At 38.7% G+C, this 23050-nt stretch overlaps 1 protein-coding gene across 16 annotated transcripts in view; it reads left to right on the plus strand.

The window, feature by feature from the left end:
* Window positions 1–23050, plus strand: part of kcnt1b (potassium sodium-activated channel subfamily T member 1b) — a 95145-nt gene that overhangs the window by 34157 nt on the left and 37938 nt on the right. For 14 of the 16 annotated variants that reach the window (XR_007930432.1, XR_007930433.1, XM_051895526.1 and 11 more), the window contains 7 exons: window positions 15213–15292; window positions 15622–15727; window positions 19802–19894; window positions 20019–20067; window positions 21087–21146; window positions 21819–21893; window positions 22203–22286. Coding sequence is in view for 14 of the 16 variants with exons in the window: in XM_051895526.1 (XP_051751486.1) it covers window positions 15213–15292; window positions 15622–15727; window positions 19802–19894; window positions 20019–20067; window positions 21087–21146; window positions 21819–21893; window positions 22203–22286 (547 nt within the window). In the remaining 2 variants the exon portion in view is untranslated. Of the gene's footprint in view, window positions 1–3964; window positions 4004–10362; window positions 10583–15212; window positions 15293–15621; window positions 15728–19801; window positions 19895–20018; window positions 20068–21086; window positions 21147–21818; window positions 21894–22202; window positions 22287–23050 lie in introns of those variants that run through there. The other 2 variants (XM_051895534.1, XM_051895539.1) reach the window with 2 other exon arrangements.

Consider the following 23050-nt stretch of genomic DNA (forward strand, 5'->3'; position numbering starts at 1 on the left):
TCGGGAGACATGGATGGGTCAGAAATGATTTTGACCACTTCATTAAGTTTTGTTTTGTAGAAAGCCTTTCTTTAAAGTGAATTTCATTTTGTAAATATTGTATCTTAATTTTAATCAATGTTTCATCAACCATTTGCCTGGATTTAATAAATAAGAAGCAAATATAGCAGACAATATAATCATGATGGAGGCGCGGGCGTGATCACTTGCACGTGAACTGGAGCGCCTCTTATACGCTAAATAAACCAAAACTCAGCGGCTGCTTGCCTCACAGACATGAGAAATATATCTATAGAAAGCTTGAAATGTCTACCTTTAAACGAAATAATTCAAAATGAAAAGAAATAATCTACTTTCTCATTATGTAATCCGTTTATTTATAACGCCGTTATTCCCATCTTTGGTGGTTAGTACCCAGCTCTGCAGAAAAGTTGAGCTCCAGCAGTAAGATTGAGCAATAAATGATTCAGCTTAATTTTGAAATATTATTTTAAAGTGCTGTAAAACATGACAGAAATCATCCAGTAACTAATTTTACCTTTATTAAAGCATACATTTTGTGACACTTTGGAACAAAGTGTTAGACATGTTGTTTGGAAAATGGTTGCGTGAAGCTTTATAAAGATGCCCCAGATGTTACTGGGATTTAGATGATATTGTGGTAACTTAGAACACAAGTGTTTTTAGTGCTAAAAAAAGCTTGAAAATCTGCCACCTGGTCGGACTCACAGCAATCAGTATAATGGGAGTTAGGATGGGGGTGGGGTTCATCCACTCAGTTTTTGGAAGACTGTTAAAATCATTCCTACACCTCAATATTGTGCACAAATCCTATACTGTATGTGGCTCTCTGTGTCACTTGTTTTGATTGGTCATTTGGTTTCTTCCTGATTTTCTGGGGATATAAGTGGGAGCAGTTCCCTATAGAATAAAGTGGTCATTTTGAAGACTGAAGTTCTGACAGTTTCTTGGATGGAGCAATAGCAAAATGTTTTTTAGCCAATTATTTGGTCTCAGGGATCCATACAGGAGAGCTTGCTGCTTTAACTGTCATTGCTAATTTGCTGCTGTGATGTATGTGAACTTGTACTTTTAGAACAGATGTTTCACTCCATTTTCAACCCATTAAAGGGACAGAGCAAAATTCTCTCATTTACTCACCCTCATGTTGTTTTAATCCTCAAAAACTTTCTTTCTACTGTGAAAACAAAAAGTTACTGAATGCTTTTTTCAATGTAATAATGGTCAAGGGATGGTCAGGCTTAAAAAGACAGAAGCCATCATGAAATGCTTGGATTGTAGCGTGTGAACCACTTACAGTATGACACTTTAATGGTGCTTTTTTATTTGTCCTTGAAGCTTTTGAAGATTCTGCTCCAGACCCTATTGACTGTAATTCCATGGAAAAGAGCAGCCAGTACACTATTAAAAAATCCTCCTTATGTTTTTTATGTGAAAAGAAAAAGTCATACAGGTTGATATATGATTCAACTCATGTCTGTATAAACTGCATCTGTGATTGGATGCCTGTTAATTACATTGTTAAGCAGGCATTGTGAAAAATTGACTGATTTGGAATAACAGATTTGCAAAATGCAGTCATTTGCAGTCAGAAATGCAGTCACCTGTAAATTAGGTGGCTCTCTGAAACTCTATTCTAACTGATAAATAATGGCACTGAGCCTCAATTTATATATATATATATATATATATATATATACATATATATATATTTATTTATATTAGGGCTGTCAATAGATTAAATTTTTTAATCGTTATTAATCGTGCACCCTTATCGTGAAATTAAGCATACACCATTTATCTTGTTTAACACGTCCATTTTGCCATCATATCCTATATCCAGCAAAGTAAATATAAATTCACTTACTTCAGCACTTTTACCATTGGGTTCATCAAGAAATTCATTCATTTGAGTCACTGTATTGTATAGAGTATACAATAAAACTAACTTTGGCAGTTTGATACACCCTCCGAACCACTGATTCGAAACAAAAGATTTGTAAAGCTTCGAAGCTTCATGAAGCAGTTCAAATGAAGCCAAAGAAGAAAAAAAGAAGAAAAAAAAACATTTAGTCCTGGTCCGATTAGCGTTCAGATTGGCAATTTTATTACCTAACCAAAAGATACGGAACCTAAAGGCATTTAGATTGGTCGGATTTTATGACGTATTGCCAATTCTGAGACAGAACTTACCAAACATCCAAAACAATGCTGTGTGCTGAGGTAAATGCGCTTGTTGTGTGTGTCTAGCCTGCATATGATGGTATTTTGGCCAGCTGGGAACCCGTGAAGAGCTTATAAAATGTATAAAGGAGTCAAAACAGCGGCGGGAATCCATCCGTCACACACACAAATGATCTGCTGCGTGAGAGACATTCATCTGATGCCTGTCATGGGCAAACTCACGACTATGACGAAAAACCGATATGCGTGAGGATTCTGTTGTTTTTAGGGTATCCTCTTCCTGTTTTTGGTTCGATTACATGTCTTTGGTCCGTGTTGCATTCATATATCATTCGAACTGCACCAAAGTTCGTTTGGAAGCGGACCGAGACCCATCTTTTCAGTGGTCTCGGTCCGCTTGTTTGGTGCGCACCAGGGTTCGGATGGCAGCGTTCACATATGTTCAAATGAACCGCACTAACAGAGCAATCGCACCAGGGTTTGTTTTAATCAAACCAAACATGACAAGTGTGAACGCACCCTTAAATACGTCTTTAGTAGGGCATCTGAAAGTGTTAATTATCTTGCTGGCAATGGAGGCCTCACTGAGCCATCGGATTTGATCAAAAATATCTTAATTTGTGTTCTGAAGATGAACAAAGGTCTTACGGGTGTGGAACGACATGAGGGTGAGTAATTAATGACAGAATTTTAATTTTTGGGTGAACTAAACCTTTAATGTTTGAGTAAAACCTACAGAGTTGAGGAAGGGTACAATCAGTAATTGAATAACTTTTGTCATGTTAGTGACCCTAACTATGTAGTTAGGTGATAATGACATTATTAGATAATGATAATAGGTTTTTGAATTTGATTATTAAGTATGCACTGAACACACAAAATAAGTCCCATGAGAAAACATTTCTTTTGAGTTCACAGTCTTTTTGAGTTTGGGGTTATTTGGGGTTATGGCCTTCTGCCTTTGGACTCTTAATATAAATTTCAGCTACACTTTGTTGTTTATGCCACTGGGATGGTGCTTCAACGTAATGAACCCTTCACAGCCCTGTGGTTGTTAAGCTGAAATACTGCACTGCTCACCACACCACACAGAGGGAATATTTAATGTAAACCATTCACAGAGAATATTTAGCCCGTAAATTCAGACAGAATATGCAGTTCATATGACACGGATATTCACTCAGCCTGTTCCTTCAGAAATGGCCATTTCCTTTGCTTATCAGTATAATATTTGTTTTTCCATTTTCTGTTGTTTTGCAGTTGTACCTATATGACAGTTGTACACACCAATATTTAGTGCAATATTATTACACTACATTAATCAATAAAAGCATATCGCTCTTAATTTATGATCAAGATGTTTGTGATAATGCAGTCATCATCTAACCTCCATGTGATCCATATCATGCTCATCCATTGTTGTGCCAACTAAATAGCCACACAGAGCAACCCTGGGGCTATGGAAACTCCATCCTCCTGTGGTTTTCATCTAGATTGTGGATTCAGCTCAGTGCTCAAAGCTTTCATATGGCACTTCAAAATATCAGAAGCTAAACACATTGTGAAAATGCAGTGTGTCACAGCACAATGACACACATTTGACAAAGATGCGTGTCAGATATTCCTTTGCAGTGCTTTTCAGAAGGACTGTGGCCAACCCAGCCTTTTCCAGCATGTTTTTGCATGTTTATAATTTGCATGTGTCCTTTATTGAAAACTCTCTTTCCCTTTTTGTGTCACCCATGTCTGCTTTATCTAGGTACACAGAGGAGTACAGTATGGATTCAACTAATGCACAGTAAGTCAGAGCAGAAGCGTCGTATCCATCTAGCCTTTCGTGGCGAGTGAAATCTGTCTTTTTATAGTGTTGTCACCTCTCTTTGGACTAGAGACTCATGGCTCATTTACATTTAGCAGATGCTCTTATCCAGAGTGACTTATTTAGCTGCAGAAAATAGATAAAGGCAATTAAATGCTTCCTGTTCATATAATGAAATACTACCTAGAACAAATAAACCTAATACAAATACAGTACAATAAAACCTAGTGCAAATAATTGATAAAAGAGGTGAGTCTTGATCCTGTGCCAAGAGTTTGGGAGAGATTTTGCTATTTGAACTAGAGGTCGACCGATATTGGATTTTACAGATACGAGAACTAAGTTGGGCAATACTTGCCAATAACCGATTAATTAACTGATAGTTCCCTTATCGAGTCAGTTTCTCGACATTACATATGGGGAAACCCTTTTCTTCTGAAATGCTGAAGCCTGACTGAATCACTCTATTGCTTTGCAATAGCCAATGGCGTCTGAGCATTTGCCTGATTGGCTGGCTCAGCCACTATATAAGTGATGTCGGGCACCAGAACAACTCAGAATCTTTCTCCTTCACCTGGAGCCTGGTTTCGCCCAACGCCCACGTCGCTTTTGGGGTCGCGGTGTGGCTCCCCCCAGGGCGAGGTCCAGATCATCGTCGGCTCAGCGACCAACTGGATACGCTGGCCGCGCCTCAGCCCCAAGTGCGGGCTCGCACCGTGAGCCTGAACCACCACTTTGTCAAAGGCAGTACAGGAAGTCCTGTTTCAGAGTGAAGCTGGCCCCTCATCAACAAGGACGGCCGGCAGAGAGAAAAGAGCAGCGTTCCTGATGCTCATGCCAGGAAGAAAAGAGCGTGGTCCATGCACAACAGTGGGCCAGCGACCAAAAGAGCAGCGCTCCCGGCGGCGTCAGATTGGGTGATCAGCATTATAAAGTGCGGCTATACTCTTCAGTTCACTCGCAGACCACCCCGCTTCGGCAGTGTGATTATGTCAGATGTGTCAGAGCACCCTGCTGTTATGGGCAGAAATCTCCTCCCTTCTAGCCAAGCAGGCGTTAAAGATAGCGCCTGAGGAGCAGAGGAAGTGCAGGCTATACAGTGTGCCGAACTATCTAGACGACTGGCTGATCATCGCTCAATCAAAGAGTGTGCTCCAGGAACACAAACACAGGCCCCATTAAGTGTGTCTAGGTTTGTCTGTGAACATGCAGAAGAGCATGCTTCAGCCTTGCCAGTCAATTACTTTTCTGGGTATGGTTTTGGACTCTAATCAGCACAGAGAATTCACAGTCCATTCACAGTGCACTGGCCTCGTCACTGTCAGGCTGGGGAGCCCTCCGCAACGGCAGACCAGCGTTCGGTGTGTGGGTGAGAGACCAGAAACGCTGGCATATAAATTGCTTGGAGATGGAAGCTGTTCATTTGGCGCTGCAGGATTTTCTTCCATTCGTGAAAGACCACCATCTTCTAATCCAAACGGACATCATGGCGGTGGTGGCATACATCAATCACCAGGGAGGAATGCGCTCGTGCACCCTGCAGGGCTTGGCAAGATGTCTGCTCTTGTGGGCAGATAGGTACTCCTCTCGATTCGAGCAGTACATGTACCGGGCAGTCCGCGGCGCGGACATGCTGTCCAGGGAGGGCATTGTTCATGGAGAGTGGAGATTACACCCTCAAACAGCAAGGATGCAAATACCCTCAAGCAGCAAGGATGCAAATAATTGAGAAGTGATTTATTGTCCCAGGCCAGAATTGTGGGATCTGCATGTGTGGCAAGTCTGTATGGAGTAAACCATTTGACCGTTTCACAGCGAGTGTTGCACACGATAGCGGAAGCTAGAGCACCTTCAACAAGGTGCCTATACGCATTGAAGTGGAGAGTATTTGCGAACTGGTGTGCTAGCAGAGATAAAGACCCGATAAGCTATGATATCCCCACTGTTTTGACCTTCCTGCAGGAACGCCTAGATGTTGGCAGTTCTCCCTCTATACTGAAAGTTTACATGGCTGCTATCGCGGCCTCTCATAACATGCTGGAGGGCTGTTCGGTGGGTAAATACCCCCTAATATCGAGCTTTCTTTGGGGTCCAAGGCAGCTGAATCCTTCCCGCCCTGGTCAGACTCACTCCCAGACACGGCTACACACCTAAAGTGCTCTCAACCCACTGTTCAGGGCCCAGGTTATCACAATACAAGCGTTCTGCTCCCCTGAGCCAAACACCGATTCAGTGTCACAGAAGTACGCTCTGTGCCCCGTGCATGCACTGTGTGCTTATGTAAACAGAACTAGCCAGTTTTGAACTTCAGAACAGCTTTTTGTCTGCTTTGCAGGTGCTAAGAAGGGTGGCCTGCTATCGAAGCAGAGGCTCTTTGCCAAAAAAGCTGTTGAAACTCTTGGCTTTTTGCCTAAACTGCATCTGAGTGTTTCAACCAGGTCCAATACCTGACCTAGAGGGGGTAGGGCGAGCATGCTGAATTGTCTTTGCTACTGCCTCAGCGCCTAGCCCATTGCATCGGCTATGTGCGAGTTGGCTGGCACTATTTTTCACATAGAGGGGTTTTACACGTATGTAATGTCGAGAAATTGACTCGACGTAACCTTAGTTTCCTGAAAGGAGGGAACGAGACATTACATTGATTTCCGTGTGAAAAACCTCCTTATAGCCTCAATAGCTTTTGCTCAGTCGAAAGATTCTGAGGTGTTCTGGCGCTTGACATCGTTTATATATTGGCTGAGCAAGCCAATCAGGTGAATGCCCAGACATAATTGGATATTGCAAAACAATAGAGTGATTCAATCAGGCTTCAGCATTTCAGAGGAAAAGGGTTTCCCCATATGTAATGTCTCGTTCCCTCCTCTAAGGGAACTAAGGTTACGTTATTAACTTTGCAGCGTGCTCGTGGTGGTTGGTCCTCTTAGCAGCATGAAAAACAAAACTTTAAATCAAATTCTGAATGGATTATATAAAGCATGCAAATAGTGCTCTCTTTATAATCACTAAAAAGCTGTAACTCATCTCAGTTATAATCAGTGAAGCTGTCTACACTGCACAGTGAATCTTTTATTTACATTGTGTCTACACTTTGTTATAATAAGAGGATTCGCAAGCATGCAGATTTCTGTACCGAACAAAAACTCCTGCGTTTTGAATGGTGAGTGACTAACTTAAACGCCTCTGTTTGGCCATTGCATTCAAGAGATCAACGGACACGTCTGGCGTCAGTGACAGTTTTTATTATTGTGCATTATTGTCGACCTCTAAATTGACCTATAAAGCCTACTGTATTATATTTGATACGTAAATTCGAAGGGGTCTAAATTATCAACACTGTGCTGCGAAATCTGTTGTACACAGTCTCCAACATGCCTTCTGTCATCTGATTTACTTTTTTTTTAAAAAAAGGAAAAAAAGAAAGTAAAAGACCTTTTAGTATAATTCTAAAAAGGTCCTCTTTCAGGATGCCATTAAGACCATAAAAGCGCAATTACGTCACAGAATCCCCAGATTCTATTTGTCTGAAGAATCCGTGCAGCAGCGCAGGCATCTGTGAAGTTTGGCAGTGACAGTGTCTTGTTCCCTTCTCATTACATGCGTAACCCCAGACATTCCCTTATGAGGGAACTTCGATGCTGCGTCATAGTGTTGACACTATGGGAATGTTAATACCCACATTGCCTTACTGAAAAATACTTGCCCAGCAAGATTGTGAAAAGTCTGCATAAGCACAGACCCTGTGGACAAGTAAAATGGATTAACCCAACAGGACCTGAAAGCCTGGGGTTGATAGCATTTATGATGGTCTCAACAACCTCGGTTGAGAGACTAAAATCTATGAGCTGGGGGTGGAGTCGGGGGTGAATGATCGATCCCTGAACTTAAACAGAGGTCCCTCCTGGTCAGAGTCTCACACGGAGAGCCCTCCAGGAGAGAGACTATGTCCGAGAACTAGACCCGGCTGGCCAAAATGTAGTTACGAGTAGCAGGCATACTCTGTCCTGGCTTAACCTGGCTATAACTCCCGGGAGCTGCTTCACCCACGGCATACCAAGAAACTTACTAGTTTGGGGTAGATAGCATCTTACAGATCTCTCATGACAAACCAATCCGGAGAATAGGTTTGAGACTTGATGTGCTTTAACAACTTGAACCTGTATATACTGAGAGTACGGTTCAGACAATGCACTCATTTTGGAGACTCGTTGTGTGCCCAACCTTTTGGGGAGCCAACTGCTCTTGCAACCTCACATGCCCCAATGCCCTCCAAAGAGGGGGTGGCAGAACAGCCGTCAATGCTTGATGCTCTGCCATAACCAACTCAACCTGCAATACCCTTGATCAAAAGCTGTCATGCTGCCTCAACAAACACGGGACCCGAACCACAGATAGCAGATGTCTGACTCTCATCCCTCGAGATGAGAGTCAGAAGGTAAGTGACGCTTCCTTATTTAAAATGCTTCCAATGAACTCAGTCAGCCTCCTCGAGAACTGACTGAGCGTGCTCTGCTCCCAGACAAACAGCAAAGAAATATGTGAGTCGTCTCCCATAAGACAGTGGGGCATGGTGGCACACATCTCCTAAATTGCTTGCCATTCTTTTAGTGAAGTGAAGTGACATGTGGCCAAGTATAGTGACCCATACTCGGAATTTGTGCTCTGCATTTAACCCATCCAAGTGCACACACACAGCAGTGAACACACACACACACCGTGAAATCAGTCTAACAGGACATACAGTTTTGACAAACAATCACACTGAAACAGGCATATGGCTTCTGAAGCAGTGGCGAGGCTACATAAGGGCCAGGGTGGAACTGGCCCACCCAGATTGTTGGCTGGTCCACCCAATCAAAGGTGACAGAATATTTCCTTTTATTTCCAGACACTACTCTGGTCTGGAAATAATCATGTTGTGAAGGCCTATATATAATTTGAAAAAATGGATTATTAAAAATACATATAACATAATATGTTTATATTTCACTCCGGTAAACTCAGCTTTCCAGATTCACGACAGCAGCTGTTTCTATGCAGCGTGCGTCACCGTACATGAGTCGCGCTTATAGTAGCCTGTGTGTGTCGGTTTGCTTCATTTTTACAGTGATTATTTATTCTACAGTAACATAGTCACCTGTGTGTAAACAATTTCTACAAAATAAAGTGATGACAGTTAAATTAAATCGAGCTTTAAGGTTCAGTATTGTGTCCGTCCCGCACACTATTATGACGGTAACTCTCCAAACACTAAATAGCTTTGAAGAGCTCTGCTTTCAACACAAGCTTTTTCAGTAAAAAAGCTACTTTTTCCCCAAAATAGCTGTGTAGCGCGGCAGTCTCTGTTTTTAATGCCACACTTGTTTACTGACGAGTGAGCGGAGGTAAACAATCAAACTGTCGGCGCTGGTAAGTCCAATTTATTCTGTTGAATCGGTTCGTCTTAAATGGTCATCCTCTCATGTGTCGCTTTGGAAAAACAGATTAATTCTAGCGAATCGGTTCATCTAAACGGTCCTATCTCTCTCATGTGTAGCTTTGGAAAGTCTGATTCATTCTAGTGAATCACTATGTTCGGAAGGTTCGTAATGAACAGATTCACCGATTCGAGTCCCATATGACATTTCTTTTTTCTTTTTGTAGTGGACTATTTAGTTCATCATATATCAAAATAGGCCTATTAGGCTAAACAAAAAACACAGAAAGTTTTTTCAACATTATTTCTGTCTAACAAACATTCAAATTGATATAATATAAAACAATATACTTGGATAAAAGTTTATATTTTAGATATAAACTGATGTCCACAGTAGCAATTAAAATTGAGTAGGCCTAAATCTTTTTGAAGTGAACTAGACACTTCAGATAAATATTGTATCAATTGGTGGCCTCAAGTGACTGATAAATGTTTTTATTTTTTTATTTAATCATTTATTCAAGAGATTCCTTCAAAAACGCTCATTCGTTCAGTAATGAAACAGTAAAAGTCTTTATGAGTGATTCCTTGAATCATCCATTCAAAAAATTTTTTTTTAATAATTAATTCAAATTTTATATTTTTAAATAGACTGCAGCAATTATAATTTTGTTAGAACCATTATCTTGTTTAGTTTAGTATATTATATATATATTTGACAAAAAATAGAGGATCACCCTATTTCACCAAGGTCCACCCATTTTAAGATTTCTGGCCTCGCCACTGTTCTGAAGACAGTCGCAGTAATAAATACTAGAGCAGAATAGGACCTATACCTGAATAGCTGCCCTTGTGAAAAAAGTTTCAGAGGTAGCGGATGTTGTGCAACTGTGTGCCTTGATTGTGGTTAGTAGGCTGCAAACGTCACATTGCTGTCTAGTTTTTGGCTTCCTGACTCAAATGGCTTTCAGTTTGCTCTGTATTTACTTGTTGAATGTGGACATGCTGAAAATTCTCGAGTGAGTTATGTGTGCTCTTTGAACCATCAAGAGGAGTATGTTCAAACGAGGGTACAGGTGCTCCTTTAAATCACATTTGTTATACAACACATCTTCAGCCTCTGAAAGTTATGTCAGTCTTCAAACGTGAGTACCCCATTTTTTTTTTTTTTTTTTTTTTTTTTTTTGTGGCTTATTAGGTTTAATAATTCTTTTCAAAATCAAGCATGTCCCTCTCTTTATTTTCTCATTCATATATGGTTTTTTTCACTCTAACATGTGGATAATTTTAAGCAGTCCTGCGCTGCGTGTATTTACATACTGGGATATGCATGATAAAGCAAATTCTCCATCTTTAGACACTTGATATTGTCGTCCCAATATATATTGTCATTGTCATACCACCCTGCCCTAGTGTACACAGAAAATAGTATTTAAAAAGTGCACATGGTACACATCTCATGCCCATATTAAACTTTCTAAAAAATAAACGTATGGGTACTGTCCACAAATATTACATAATCATTAATATCAAACCTATTGAGATGTGCCTTGATTCAAGTTTAAATATGCACAAATATATTAGAAATTTGAGAGCTACAGTGAAGGACAACAATGTCAGTTTTCAGAATTTGGGGGTGAACTATTCTTTCCTACACAAAGTGCGTTGCTGATGCAGCATTTTTAAGATTTTAAATATATGTTCATATGTCTTTTTTCCCCAAGGGAATTCTGTATCCTTATTTCTATGGTAATATATCTTGTATTATGTTATGGAATCAAAAGGGATGTTAACTCCTGACTCATAGTAGCCGCTTTTCCACCATCAGGCCAAAACGTTCTCGCTATTTAACTGTTTCATTCTATGCCGATCCGGCCCATCCGGTGTGGATATGGTTTCATTTTCCACTGTGGTGGGCTGATAACAGAGCTCTTTGAAATGTAATACAAATGCGTCAGTCGTTGCTTTGGTAATGCAAGAGTTTATAAACGGTATGAGATGTAAATAGCGACCACATTATGGATATTTTAATTTTATTATTAACTTGTTTACGTCGCTCAAATAGTGCACTTGGCCAACTACAGAGAAACTGGTAGCCAGGCAACAGAGAAGTGACCAATCTAAGTGGTGACGTCACTACACGCATTCTACCAGCATGGTTCAGCACGGTTAGCCAACCATCCTGAGAATTCCTGTTTGTAATTGTGCCGTGCCGAACCAAGCTCAAGTGGAAATATAATGGAACCATTCTTCAAAGTTCTTAGAATCGTTCGTCCTGACGGTGGAAAAGCAGCTAGTATGTACTTTTCTGTTTTTTTATGTGCTGTATAGGGTTCAAATTCAGTTACATTTAAATATATTATTTGTATACAAAGTATAGAACCTTACGATCCCAAGCAATCAAGCCAGTGGTGAAAGTAAGAAGGCAAAACTCCCTAAGATACTAAAACGAGTCTTCTGTGAGCCATTCTGTGTTTAACTAACAACTTATAACACCCATAAATGAGAACAACAAGCACTCAGAGAACATTATGAAGTATATTGTGCATCTATATCAGGGGTGGGCAAACTCAGTCCTGGAGGGCCACTGTCCTGCAGAGTTTATCTCCAACCCTGATAAAACTCACATGCCTCTAGCCTTCTAGTAATCCTGAATGAATTGATTAGCTGGTTCAGGTGTGTTTGATTAGGGTTGGAGCTAAACTCTGCAGAACATTGGCCCTCCAGGACCGAGTCTGCCCACCCCTAATCTATATCATCTACCTAGGAGGAGAACAGTTGATGTTCAGTTTCTACACTTACTGCTGCTGTGTGTCTTACTTCAATAAATGTTTTCATTTTGTTACTCCAATGCTAAGAAAACACTTGCTTTACACAGTGATGTGAATGTCCACATTCTAACTTTTAACGTTTGTTCCCTTGTAATGCTCTGTAAAGTAGGCTGACATGAGCACACAGGCTCTGAGTCTTCAATATTTATGCTTCTTGCACTATAAATAGAGTATCTGTCTGCTGGAGAGCTAGTGTACGTGGGTGGAGCGAAGGTATATTTGGGGCTGCTCAAATCAAAAGAATAAAGATTTTTACAGAGACTAAATTACTGACACTTCAGCTATTATTGACCAGCCCTATTGTTCCATGTTGGCACGAAGTGTTATGGATTTCCTTGCAATTATAATTTCAGTCCTTTCTAATGTGAGAAACAGTTTGACAGTCAGGCAGAGCAATTATTTCTGGCACAGTGAAGACTTGCGAACAAGTTTGGAATGTGTGTGTGAGCAGGTTTCTGTTGGTCTGTGCTTGTGCGCTCATACATATATGTGGGTGCAAATCGCCGATGCATACATCCATACACAATCTGTAAGTGAAATTCAGCCTTCTATTTCAAGAAGCTGGTATTGTTTGGTTTTTGCTAATTTGTCACAACGGTCAACATTTTATGTAATTTTTTTTTAGCCTATGACACAAAACAGCCCTCAGCTTAGTAAATATCTACCATATACTGTATGTGTCACCAGAGCCTGTTTTAAAGGCATCACCATGGAGACAGAACAGGGGAAGCAGGAAACAATGGCTGTTCTCTAGCTTATCTCTCTCTTTCTCTGCTGAATATGGTGCTCATAATTACTGCCTGCAATGTACATCATGTCATGCCCTCGACAGATATAAAGGGCTTTGGGAAGCTCTAGCCTACCATTAGTATGATGCCTGTGACATCACAAATAGCAAACATACTTCGGATAATGATTCCCATAGTGAATGCATACCACAGTGATTTCAGCTTGTAAGGCCAAATGAAAGTGTAAATGTGAAAATCGTGTATTATTCAAGCTTTATGATATAATATGCCTTATCACCCATAAATATGGGTTTAATTAGAATAAATATATACTGAGAAATACAAACGGGTTAATAGAAAGCTAAAAATTTTAAACAAAGAAATTTCTAGATCCTATTTTGTCCCAAAATCAAAAGAACAAATTGAGTTTTGCATAAAAATTGCATTTTGAAATGATTTTTGTGATAAAGTTTGTACAGGACAGTTTGTACAGTATAAAAACCATTACATCTATGGAATGTCCCCATAAAACATGGAAACCTGTGTGTGTGTGTGTGTGTGTGTGTGTGTGTGTGTGTGTGTGTGTGTGTGTGTGTGTGCGCGTGTGTGTGTGGAGGCGGTGGGGGGTCAGGTATACTTTATGTTATGGGGACAAAATGTCCCTATATAGATGGCAATATTATAAGGACAGTTTTTGTTCCCCTGAGGAAAACATCTTATAAATCATACTAAATGATATTTTTTGAAAATGTAAAAATGCAAAAAGTTTACTGTGAGGGTTGTGTTTAGGAGAAGGGTTTGGGGATAGAATATACAGTTTGTACAGTATAAAAATCATTATGTCTGTGGAAAGTTCCAGTAAAACCCAATATGTGTGTGCGTATTTCAGACCATGCATAAAATATCTCTATACCTGACAGATATCACTGAAATACAGGTTGGTGTCCTGGGAAACAGTGTGTCTCTGTGACACCCATGAGCGTACCAGCAAGGAGAAGCACTATCTGCTGTGAATCATTAGCTGCTTCCAAAATCACATACTGTCAAATGTATAGCATTTGATGATGATCTTACTTCTTGACCATAAAATATGTTCTATAAATATGCATGTGTATAGTATGAACATGGCTTCATGGGATGCACATTTCAGTATCTCTTTAGAAGGAGTGGGAATTGCTCACCATGTGTTCTGCATTCTAAACATAGTAGGGAAGTAGGTATATTCAGATGCTGTGATTTTGTGTGTATGGGATTCCAGGCATTGAGTTTGCTAATGTGTCAAAGAGAGGGGTTTTGGTTTAAAGGTGTGGTTGGATGATGGAAGAAAACAAAATGATGGACACCTAAGTCACGTATTCCACCAGTAAGCACACATTGCAATTCTTAGCAGCCTACTGCAATTGAAAAAAAAAGAAAGAAAAAAACTCATTACTTGATTTTGGTTTCAATTAAAAAAAGTATCAGTGTATCTGGACAGAATGTTTGTATTGCTGTATTACAGTAAATAAAATGATTTTTTTTGTTGTTGTTGTTTTTTTTTGTGGTCCTGACATTAGGATTTATTTTCTGTAAGAAAATATTTTATTTTTCGTTTGATTTTGAGTTTTCACCCCAAAGCATCTTATTAGTGATGATGAGAATCAATGTGATCAATCAAAATTTTACAGCATTGTGTGGGTGGTGACACTGCAGATTTCGTGAAGCAGTGTTTGGGCTAGATTCAGAGATGCTGGATTTTGGATCATGATGGTTTTGCTGCAATAAGATGATAATATTAGACACTGAAATAGCGAAACATTCACGGATGGCAGAGGATGACATCTACTGTGAGTTCATTTGAAGCGTCACCGTTGCTAATGTTTCCTGTCAGATGTCCTGATAGATTTGAAACGCTCGCATACATCTTAAAGATGGATCTGGAGATTAAAAGAAGTTACTTACCCATTAGACAGTTTTAGCTACTTGAAGTTTTCAGCAGTGCATTATGGGATTACTTTGTGTATGTTGCACAATGCAGAGACATAATAAATATGTCATTAATTAAAATTATTTTTAATTTTAATCATATTAAATCATATCATATTAAAATGATTTTAGACACTTAAAAATGTGTGAATGTCCTGAATGTGATTAAAGTGTTCAAATATTTTTGGGTGTATGTAAACAATGAATTTAAAGAATTGTATTAAACATCATTTTATATTCTCTTTTCACAGGGTTCAGGTGGAATTTTATGTAAATGAAAACACATTCAAGGAGAGGTTGAAGCTCTTTTTCATCAAAAACCAAAGGTCAAGTAAGTCAAATCTTTTGACTCTTTGAGCCATTTACAATCACTGAGAAACCAACAAAGCAAAATCCATTACTGCAAGCATAAACAATTTTTATGGATTTCGACATCACTATACGTGTACACGTTCAAGGCCTCCATATATTTGTCTTTTACTTGTCCTATGACAAGCTAAATCATCCTAACAGAGAAGGTGACTTGGTTTTAACTGTTTGTTTGGATTTATGATGGTACTGTAAGTTTGCAGGTTTGCCAGACTGCTGACTTTTCTAATACATTTTCCAGATGTGTTTTATATTGTATGAAGCTCCATTTCATAATTTACTGTGTTGCAGGTCTCAGAATACGCCTCTTCAACCTCTCCTTGAAGTTGTTAACATGCCTCCTCTATATAATCAGAGTCTCACTAGATGATCCATCTAACCAGGTCGCATGTGCACGGTGAGTAAACATGAACTACTTAAAAGGATAATTCATCCAAATATGAAAATTCTGTCATCATTTACTCAACTTCATGCACACTACCATTCAAATGTTTGATGATTTTTTTTTTCTTCATGTTTTTGAAAGGAGTCTCTTATGTTCACCAAGGCTGCATTTGTTTGATCAAAAATGTTTTCTATTTTAAAATATAATTTATTCCTATGATGGCAAAGCTGAATTTTCAGCAGTCATAAATCCAGTCTTCAGTGTCACATGATACTTCAGAAATCATTCTGATATGCTGATTTTGTGCTCAAGAAACATTTATTTTCATTATCAGTGTTGAAAAAAGTTATGCTTCTTAATTAGGGATGCACCGATCCACCTTTTTTCACTTCCGATACCGATTCCGATACTTGGGATTCAGTATCGGCCTGATACCGATACCGATCCGATATTCAAGTAATAATTAAAAAAAGTGCTAAATTACCTAAAAAACTGTATGCCTCACTGTGTGGAAGAAACTGGGATCATTCTTTTGTGCAAGGTATCAGGCTTGACTTAAACATTACTTTCCTAACTTGTATGTAGTGAATAATTTATTAAATAATTGTGCATCAGTGCAACAACTGTAAATAAACCAATAGCTTCACTAGCTTGGTAGACATTCAAAATAAGTCCAGCTGATTCCTTCATCCATGACTCATAGCTTGTTTTTCATGAATGTTTGAGTCATACATGACATAAACTAAATATATTTATATATATAGGCTATACTATAAAATTAAAAGACATTTCTTTTAAATTTATAGCGGAGTTTTTTTTTTTTTTTTTTTAATGAGGCAGCAACATATGATAGATAGGACAGAACAAAAAATGCTATTAACAATCTTTCATTGCGCAAAAGTATTATAATATGAACGGCTCCCATCCAGAGCGGCACAAAGCGCTTATGCGCATCCTGTATGCAGAATGATGCGCTTGAAGAGTCACAGCGCTCAGCGGCAGCGCTCCGCATTGAAAAGTTCAAAGCACAAAGTGAAGATTTATTGATGCGTATTGTATTACCGGTATCGTTGTCTACAGATGAAGTATAATAATAGAAAAATTGGTTCATCTTGGAGAGAGTTTCATTGTGTTGACTGTCGTAACCGAACGTGACACGCAGTTTGAATGCTGAATGGAGAATGACTGACAGCTGCAGCGGAGGGAGGCATTTACGTGAACTTTAATTTAACGACTTAAATATTTATCTGTACCTCAAATTAAACTATGGAATGGCTTCAGAACACTTGGAATATAGTGCACGGAAACTTTATGGTGCTTTTGAATGTTTTTGTGCCTTTTGTGGAGCTTAACAATAACACAGAATAGTAGCCTACACGCACAATATCAGATTTGGATCGGTTCCATCCGGCCGATACCCGATCCGGAAAAAATGGCAGTATCAGAGCCGATGCCCGATCTGAGTATCGGATCGGTGCATCCCTATTCTTAATATTTTTGTGGAAACCTTGATAAATTTTTTCAGGATTCCCTGATGAATGGAAGGTATAAAGCATTTATTTGAAATAGATTTTTGGTCACACTTTATTAGGTGTTTACTTACATCCAAAAATAAGTACAATGTACTTATTGTGTTCATATTGTACTGCAAACACTTTTTCTGCTACTGAGGTGGAATACGGGTATGGTTAGGGTTTGGTAGTATGGGTAGGTTTAAGGGTGGGTTAAGATGTAAGGGAAGGTTCAGTGTAATTATAGATGTAATTTAATGCAGGCATTTTTTGAAATACAAGTACAATATAAAAACATGTATATACACTATAAGTGCATTGTATCAAATGATTCATTTAAATGCTAGTACATAGTAGTTAAAGACACCTAATATAAAGTGGGAATGATTTTTGTAAACAACAAACTGCCTTATCACATGACAGCACGCTTGCTTGATTGATGTTACTTTTATCTAGCCTGTTCTAGCTCCACTTCATGTTTCCTCCTTACTGGTGAGAGAAAACATTAGGTTACTTGCATAACCCCTGTTCTCTGAGAACAGAGCGAGGTATCTCACTATGGGCGTGATAGAATATGGAAGCACCAATTAATCTGTCCAAAAGGCGGACCAATCACAGCTCATGACAAGGAGCTCACCCCCTTCCTATATATGCCGCTGTGATCCCTGAAACGGCATTCTAAGCATGCTCTTCCCCCGTGTTTTTGAGTAGGGAATCTTGGTGAGATACCTCGTTCTGTTCTCAGAGAACTGGGGTTACGCAAGGAACCTAACATTCTCTTTCAGACACTCGCTCTGTATCTCACTATGGGAATGATATGGCCAGCTCCCGTATTGCATACTTTCCGAAGCGGCTGAACAGACCTGGCAAGAATGAAAGATAACCTCTTATTTCTCCAAAGATCCAACTTCAAGAACTGCACGAGCCATAGTAGGTGCAGTGACATCCATCTTTTATATTTAGAAGGATTTTTCTATGCGCAGCTTGTCATTGAAGTATGGCTCCAAATGCTAATCCATCTGAAAGCACTGCGAGTTTGAGTCGCTTATAATGTACATTTGAAAAAGCAACACGCGTCAAACATCTTTCCAGACATGAGAAGCATTTATTAACATCTTGTCCAACAAAAGACATCATTTAATAACATGTTTTTACTCCAAACTCACTTCATAACGACAGTTGAGCATCTTTCTGTGAGATGATGTGGCTTTTTACACAGAATAAGGCAGTCGTGTGTTTATTAGTCATGTTTAATCAATCAAAGCATTTCAATCTTCTGTTTATTCAGCTACAGCAATAGTATGATGGCCATAGGGATTTCCTGGAATGACGCGTGTTATTTACTTCTATGGCAGGGCATATTTGGAGTTTCTGCGCAAGAGCGCCCTCTGGCTTTCAGCATTTACTACTGATCACAGAGCCGTACAGCTTTGACAAGCTGCGCATAAAATAATCGCAGCCTTTGCCAAATCGCGTGCAATAAAATTTGCGATAAATCATGATATTGTGCAGCCCTAATCACCAACGCTTCACTCCCTTCATAAAACAGCATATAAGAGGATGTTGTCCCACCGAAGCTCCTTTGAAACCTACATTGTAAGCCGAAATAAGCCGAAATCCATTACGAGTGCACCAGTCCTCAAACACACGCCATGAAAGATCTAGATAGTGTTTATAACTTCCTGGGGAAGACTGAGTGCATTCAAATTTGAATCCTCACAGGCCAGACCCAAAGATTGACCCAATCCGGGTGGGGGTGAAATATCTGCCCATTCGCTTGTGACAGCAGGTCCTGGCACAATGGGAGTGGCTATGGCTCTCATGAGCTGTGATTGGTCCGCCCTTCGGACAGACGTGGTGTAATTAGTGCTTCCATAGTATATAACGCTTGAGGCATTTCCTATAGTGAGATACCAAGCGATCGTTTGAAAGAAAACCCATTCTGTGTGATCCTGGAGTGAGAAAAAACACAAACGTTCTGACTTTTTTTTTTTTTTTTTAATGCCTTTGATGGAAAATAAGACAACTCTGTTTCCATTCACATACTGTGGAACATTGTTAAAACAGAACAGCAGAATGATAAACAACTAAATGTCACACAAAATATCATCAGTCTTTGAACACTACATGTCCAATCATCTTAGAGGACCTGAACTAACAGTTGTATAATGATTTTCTTCAACTCTTCCATGAAACAACAACAGCAGCTCACTGAAGCAAAACACATTACCGTACGTTTCAAAAGCACCGCTTAAAATGCTCTCAGGATCAACCCAGACTCCTCAGTCTGAAGTGTCCCTAAGAGTCATTCTCAGTACAAGCAACAAAAATATTAAGAGACAATGAGGCACAGTGTGTGTGTTTATTAAGTGACAGAAAGAGAGAGCTGTGGGCACTTGTGTGCATGCATGCTGGCAGAGAAGAGGGAGCCCTACTAGCAGCAATCAAATAAGAGAGTCCATCTCATGCTGTCGTTTATGTCAGAGCCAGCAGGCATGATCCCTCAGCTTTTCAACCCTGATGTCTTTCACTTTTATGTCTGTTGTGTACTAACTGCCTGTTATCATGGTTTTAGGAAACACTGCACAAACATCACAGATGCCCTTTGCAGCAAAACCTGTGCAAACTACACAACAAACCTGACCACAGATCCCACGCAAATAAACTGGTGAGAACTTATATATATCTTATAGATATTATGACAGATCACAAATAAACTTAAATAATTAAAGTGTGCTTGTTCTTCTTTATTTACTCATCTGCTTGTGTTTCTTGTGCTGTATTTCTTGAAGGGAGTTAATATTTTGGGTGAATAGGAGAGTTCCTGTATGGGCAATACAGGTAGATTGAGATTTGTTTTAATTTTTTTTATTTTTATGAACTACACTCTTAAAAATAAAGGTTCCATTTAGAACCCAAACATTTTTACAGTGTGACTTTAAAGAATATTTTTACATTGTACAACAAAGCTATTATAGATTTTTTTGGGATTTGAATTTTGGATTTTTTTTTCCTAGCTCAGACCGACTGCACAACTGTGAGGGTGATATTGCTTTTATATATCAGTTCAATAAACAAAAAGTTAATATTGAGTTACATTTTAGACACAATATTGTCAGGTTATTTGTCTGTTTTTGCTTTTCCAACAAAATAGTTCCAAATTAAGGAGAGATGTTTCATTCCTGATTGAATCATTGTTTTCGAAAACATTGTTTGAGTGAATGATTCAATAATACATATATAAAAACAGTAACTTGTTTCATTCCTGAATGAATCTGGTGCTTTGAATGAATCATTTGAGTGAATGACTCAAATGACTCACTCATAGTCACTTGTATTGCATTTGGACTAATCGGTTTAGTGAGTAATTCAAAGACTATAAATCATAAATTCAGTCACTTGCTTGGTTCCTTAATGAATCAGTGTGCTTTGAACAAATCGGTTGAGTGAATTAATGACTTATAAAGACTTTGTCTTCTCACCAATAATTTGCATAATGGAATAACCTGCATAAAAAAATGAAAAATACCCACTACTACATACTGACTGGAACACAGACTAACAGAGTGATATAAACAGTGAAAAACAATTACCCTCTCAGTGGTCTTGTCTGTCCGTTGCAATCTTCTTTTGACAGACAGTTCTATGGGTGCACAGGACAGACCCCAGGAGGGTTTTGCATTGAGTACCCTTTATTTTTAAGAGTGTACATCACTGTTCACATTTCTTTATGAATACTAATTGCATCTCTCACTCTGATGGTACTCAGACTCTGATAGGAGTTATTTCCTACAATCTCATTATACACTGATATTGATACTCTGCTAATCAAAATTATGATTATGTTTCCTGCACCACAGGTGACAGTGGCCTTAATTAGCTTCTTGCAAGCAATGCTCCTGGTGTATCTCAGCTACAAGGTAAGATTATTGTCATTATTATTCTGCCCTTGTGAGCTTTCTAACCACTGATCTAAATTAAATCTGAAAATTTCAGCTTGCTAAAGGGTCCCTTTGTTTCTTCAGTTTCCCTGTAATGGGAAGTGTTCCTCACTTTCAACAGAAAAGAAAAAAAAAACATCTCTAAATTGTTTTTCTGTTTCTTCTTTGATTTATCAAGATAAAAGGCTGGTTTTTCTGTTGTTGGGAGCTGAATGTAATATTTGTTGTAATTAAAGGCAGCACCCCAATTTGCCCACTTATACCTTGTTTAGGCAGTATACACTTTTCTGGGAAATCAATAGATGTCTGGCCTATAGTTGTCTCTGCACACAATAGTGGGATATAAGAAACTGTTTTACACATTTCACCTGTAAACTGGCATACTTTTACATACATACTTTCAAATACATAGACTTTCAAGTCAAGCCACAAACTATAGTATTTACAATACAAGTTTCATTTGACATACTATTGTTATTACACTATAATTTGGGATACACTAATTTCAGTGTCATATACTGTTTATGACAGATATGCAGTGGATGTCAATTAGGATGCATACCGTTTTTTAGTGTTGTGATTTTTTTTAAATGTGCATTTTTGTACTTTTTAATGCTTCTGCAGTGTAACTTATATTTATTTCATTTCTAGGGGAACATTTGGGAGCAGATTTTCCAAATCTCCTTCATCATTGAGATGATCAATACAGTGCCATTTATAATTACAGTAAGTGATGAAGATTCTGGTGGACAAAGAAGCACGTATCCAGTTGCTGCCGTCACACAATTATTGTTGATAGTACAGTAATTGTTGAGTAATGTTATATTGTTGGAAAGTCAGTCATGAGAAGGAATGATTATTACTGAAATGTAACAATTAGCCAAGTAACAAATAGCCATTTTTTGACCTGCAGTCATTGTGAGCAAATTATATGTTGTTTAATTTTTTTTTATGTTAATGGCATTACAGATGTAAAAACTATGGAGTGGAACACAGCTTTTCTATTATAATTGATTTATTTATTTATTTTTGTAGATCTTTTGGCCTCCGCTAAGAAACATTTTTGTTCCTGTGTTTCTTAATTGTTGGCTTGCCAAATCAGCGCTGGAGAATATGATTGTAAGTAGCCTGTGTGGCTGTGTAGTGTTTTTTACATTCCTACGGGAAATCATATTGGGTGTCTTAGTAGAATAACATCTATTGCTGTGCTGGAAAGGTTTACTTCATTATGCACTTGACAAATGGAAATGCATCATCAATGAGCAAAATCTGAGAGTGTGCCAGCGTTCCCTTCCCTGCCAGATGGTCAGGTCAAATGGCCAGAGAAAACCTGGCAGGGGGAATGTCCTTTTACAAATGCTTTTAGCAAAGATATTGGTAAAAGAGAATGTTAACAGTCACTAAAATGTGACAATGTCTTGAAGATTTCTCTGTTTTACCCCCATACTTTCCTAAAAGATATTTTCTTAGAGAGATGATAATTAAGGGCTCACCCAAAATGAAAATTCTGTCATCATTTACTCACCCTCAAGTTGTTCCAAACATGTATGAATTTCTTTCTTCTGCTGAACACAAAAGAAGATATTTTGAAGAATATGGGTAACCAAACAGTTGATGGGCTCCGTCGACTTCCATAGTAAGGGAAACAAATATACTATGGAAGTCAATATGGTCTATCAACAGTTTGGTTACCAAAATTCTTCAAAATATCGTTTGTGTTCAGCAGAAGAAAGAAACTCGTACAGGTTTGGAACAATCTGAGGGTGAGTAAATGATGACTGAATTTTCATTTTTGGGTGAACTATCCCTTTAACATACATGTAGGCCTATATCTCATATATAGCTGAGCAGTACACTGTAAAAAAGAATTGTTAACTTGTGTA

This window comes from Ctenopharyngodon idella, chromosome 5 (genome assembly GCF_019924925.1).
Source record: "Ctenopharyngodon idella isolate HZGC_01 chromosome 5, HZGC01, whole genome shotgun sequence".
In the NCBI taxonomy this organism is placed as follows: domain Eukaryota; kingdom Metazoa; phylum Chordata; class Actinopteri; order Cypriniformes; family Xenocyprididae; genus Ctenopharyngodon; species Ctenopharyngodon idella.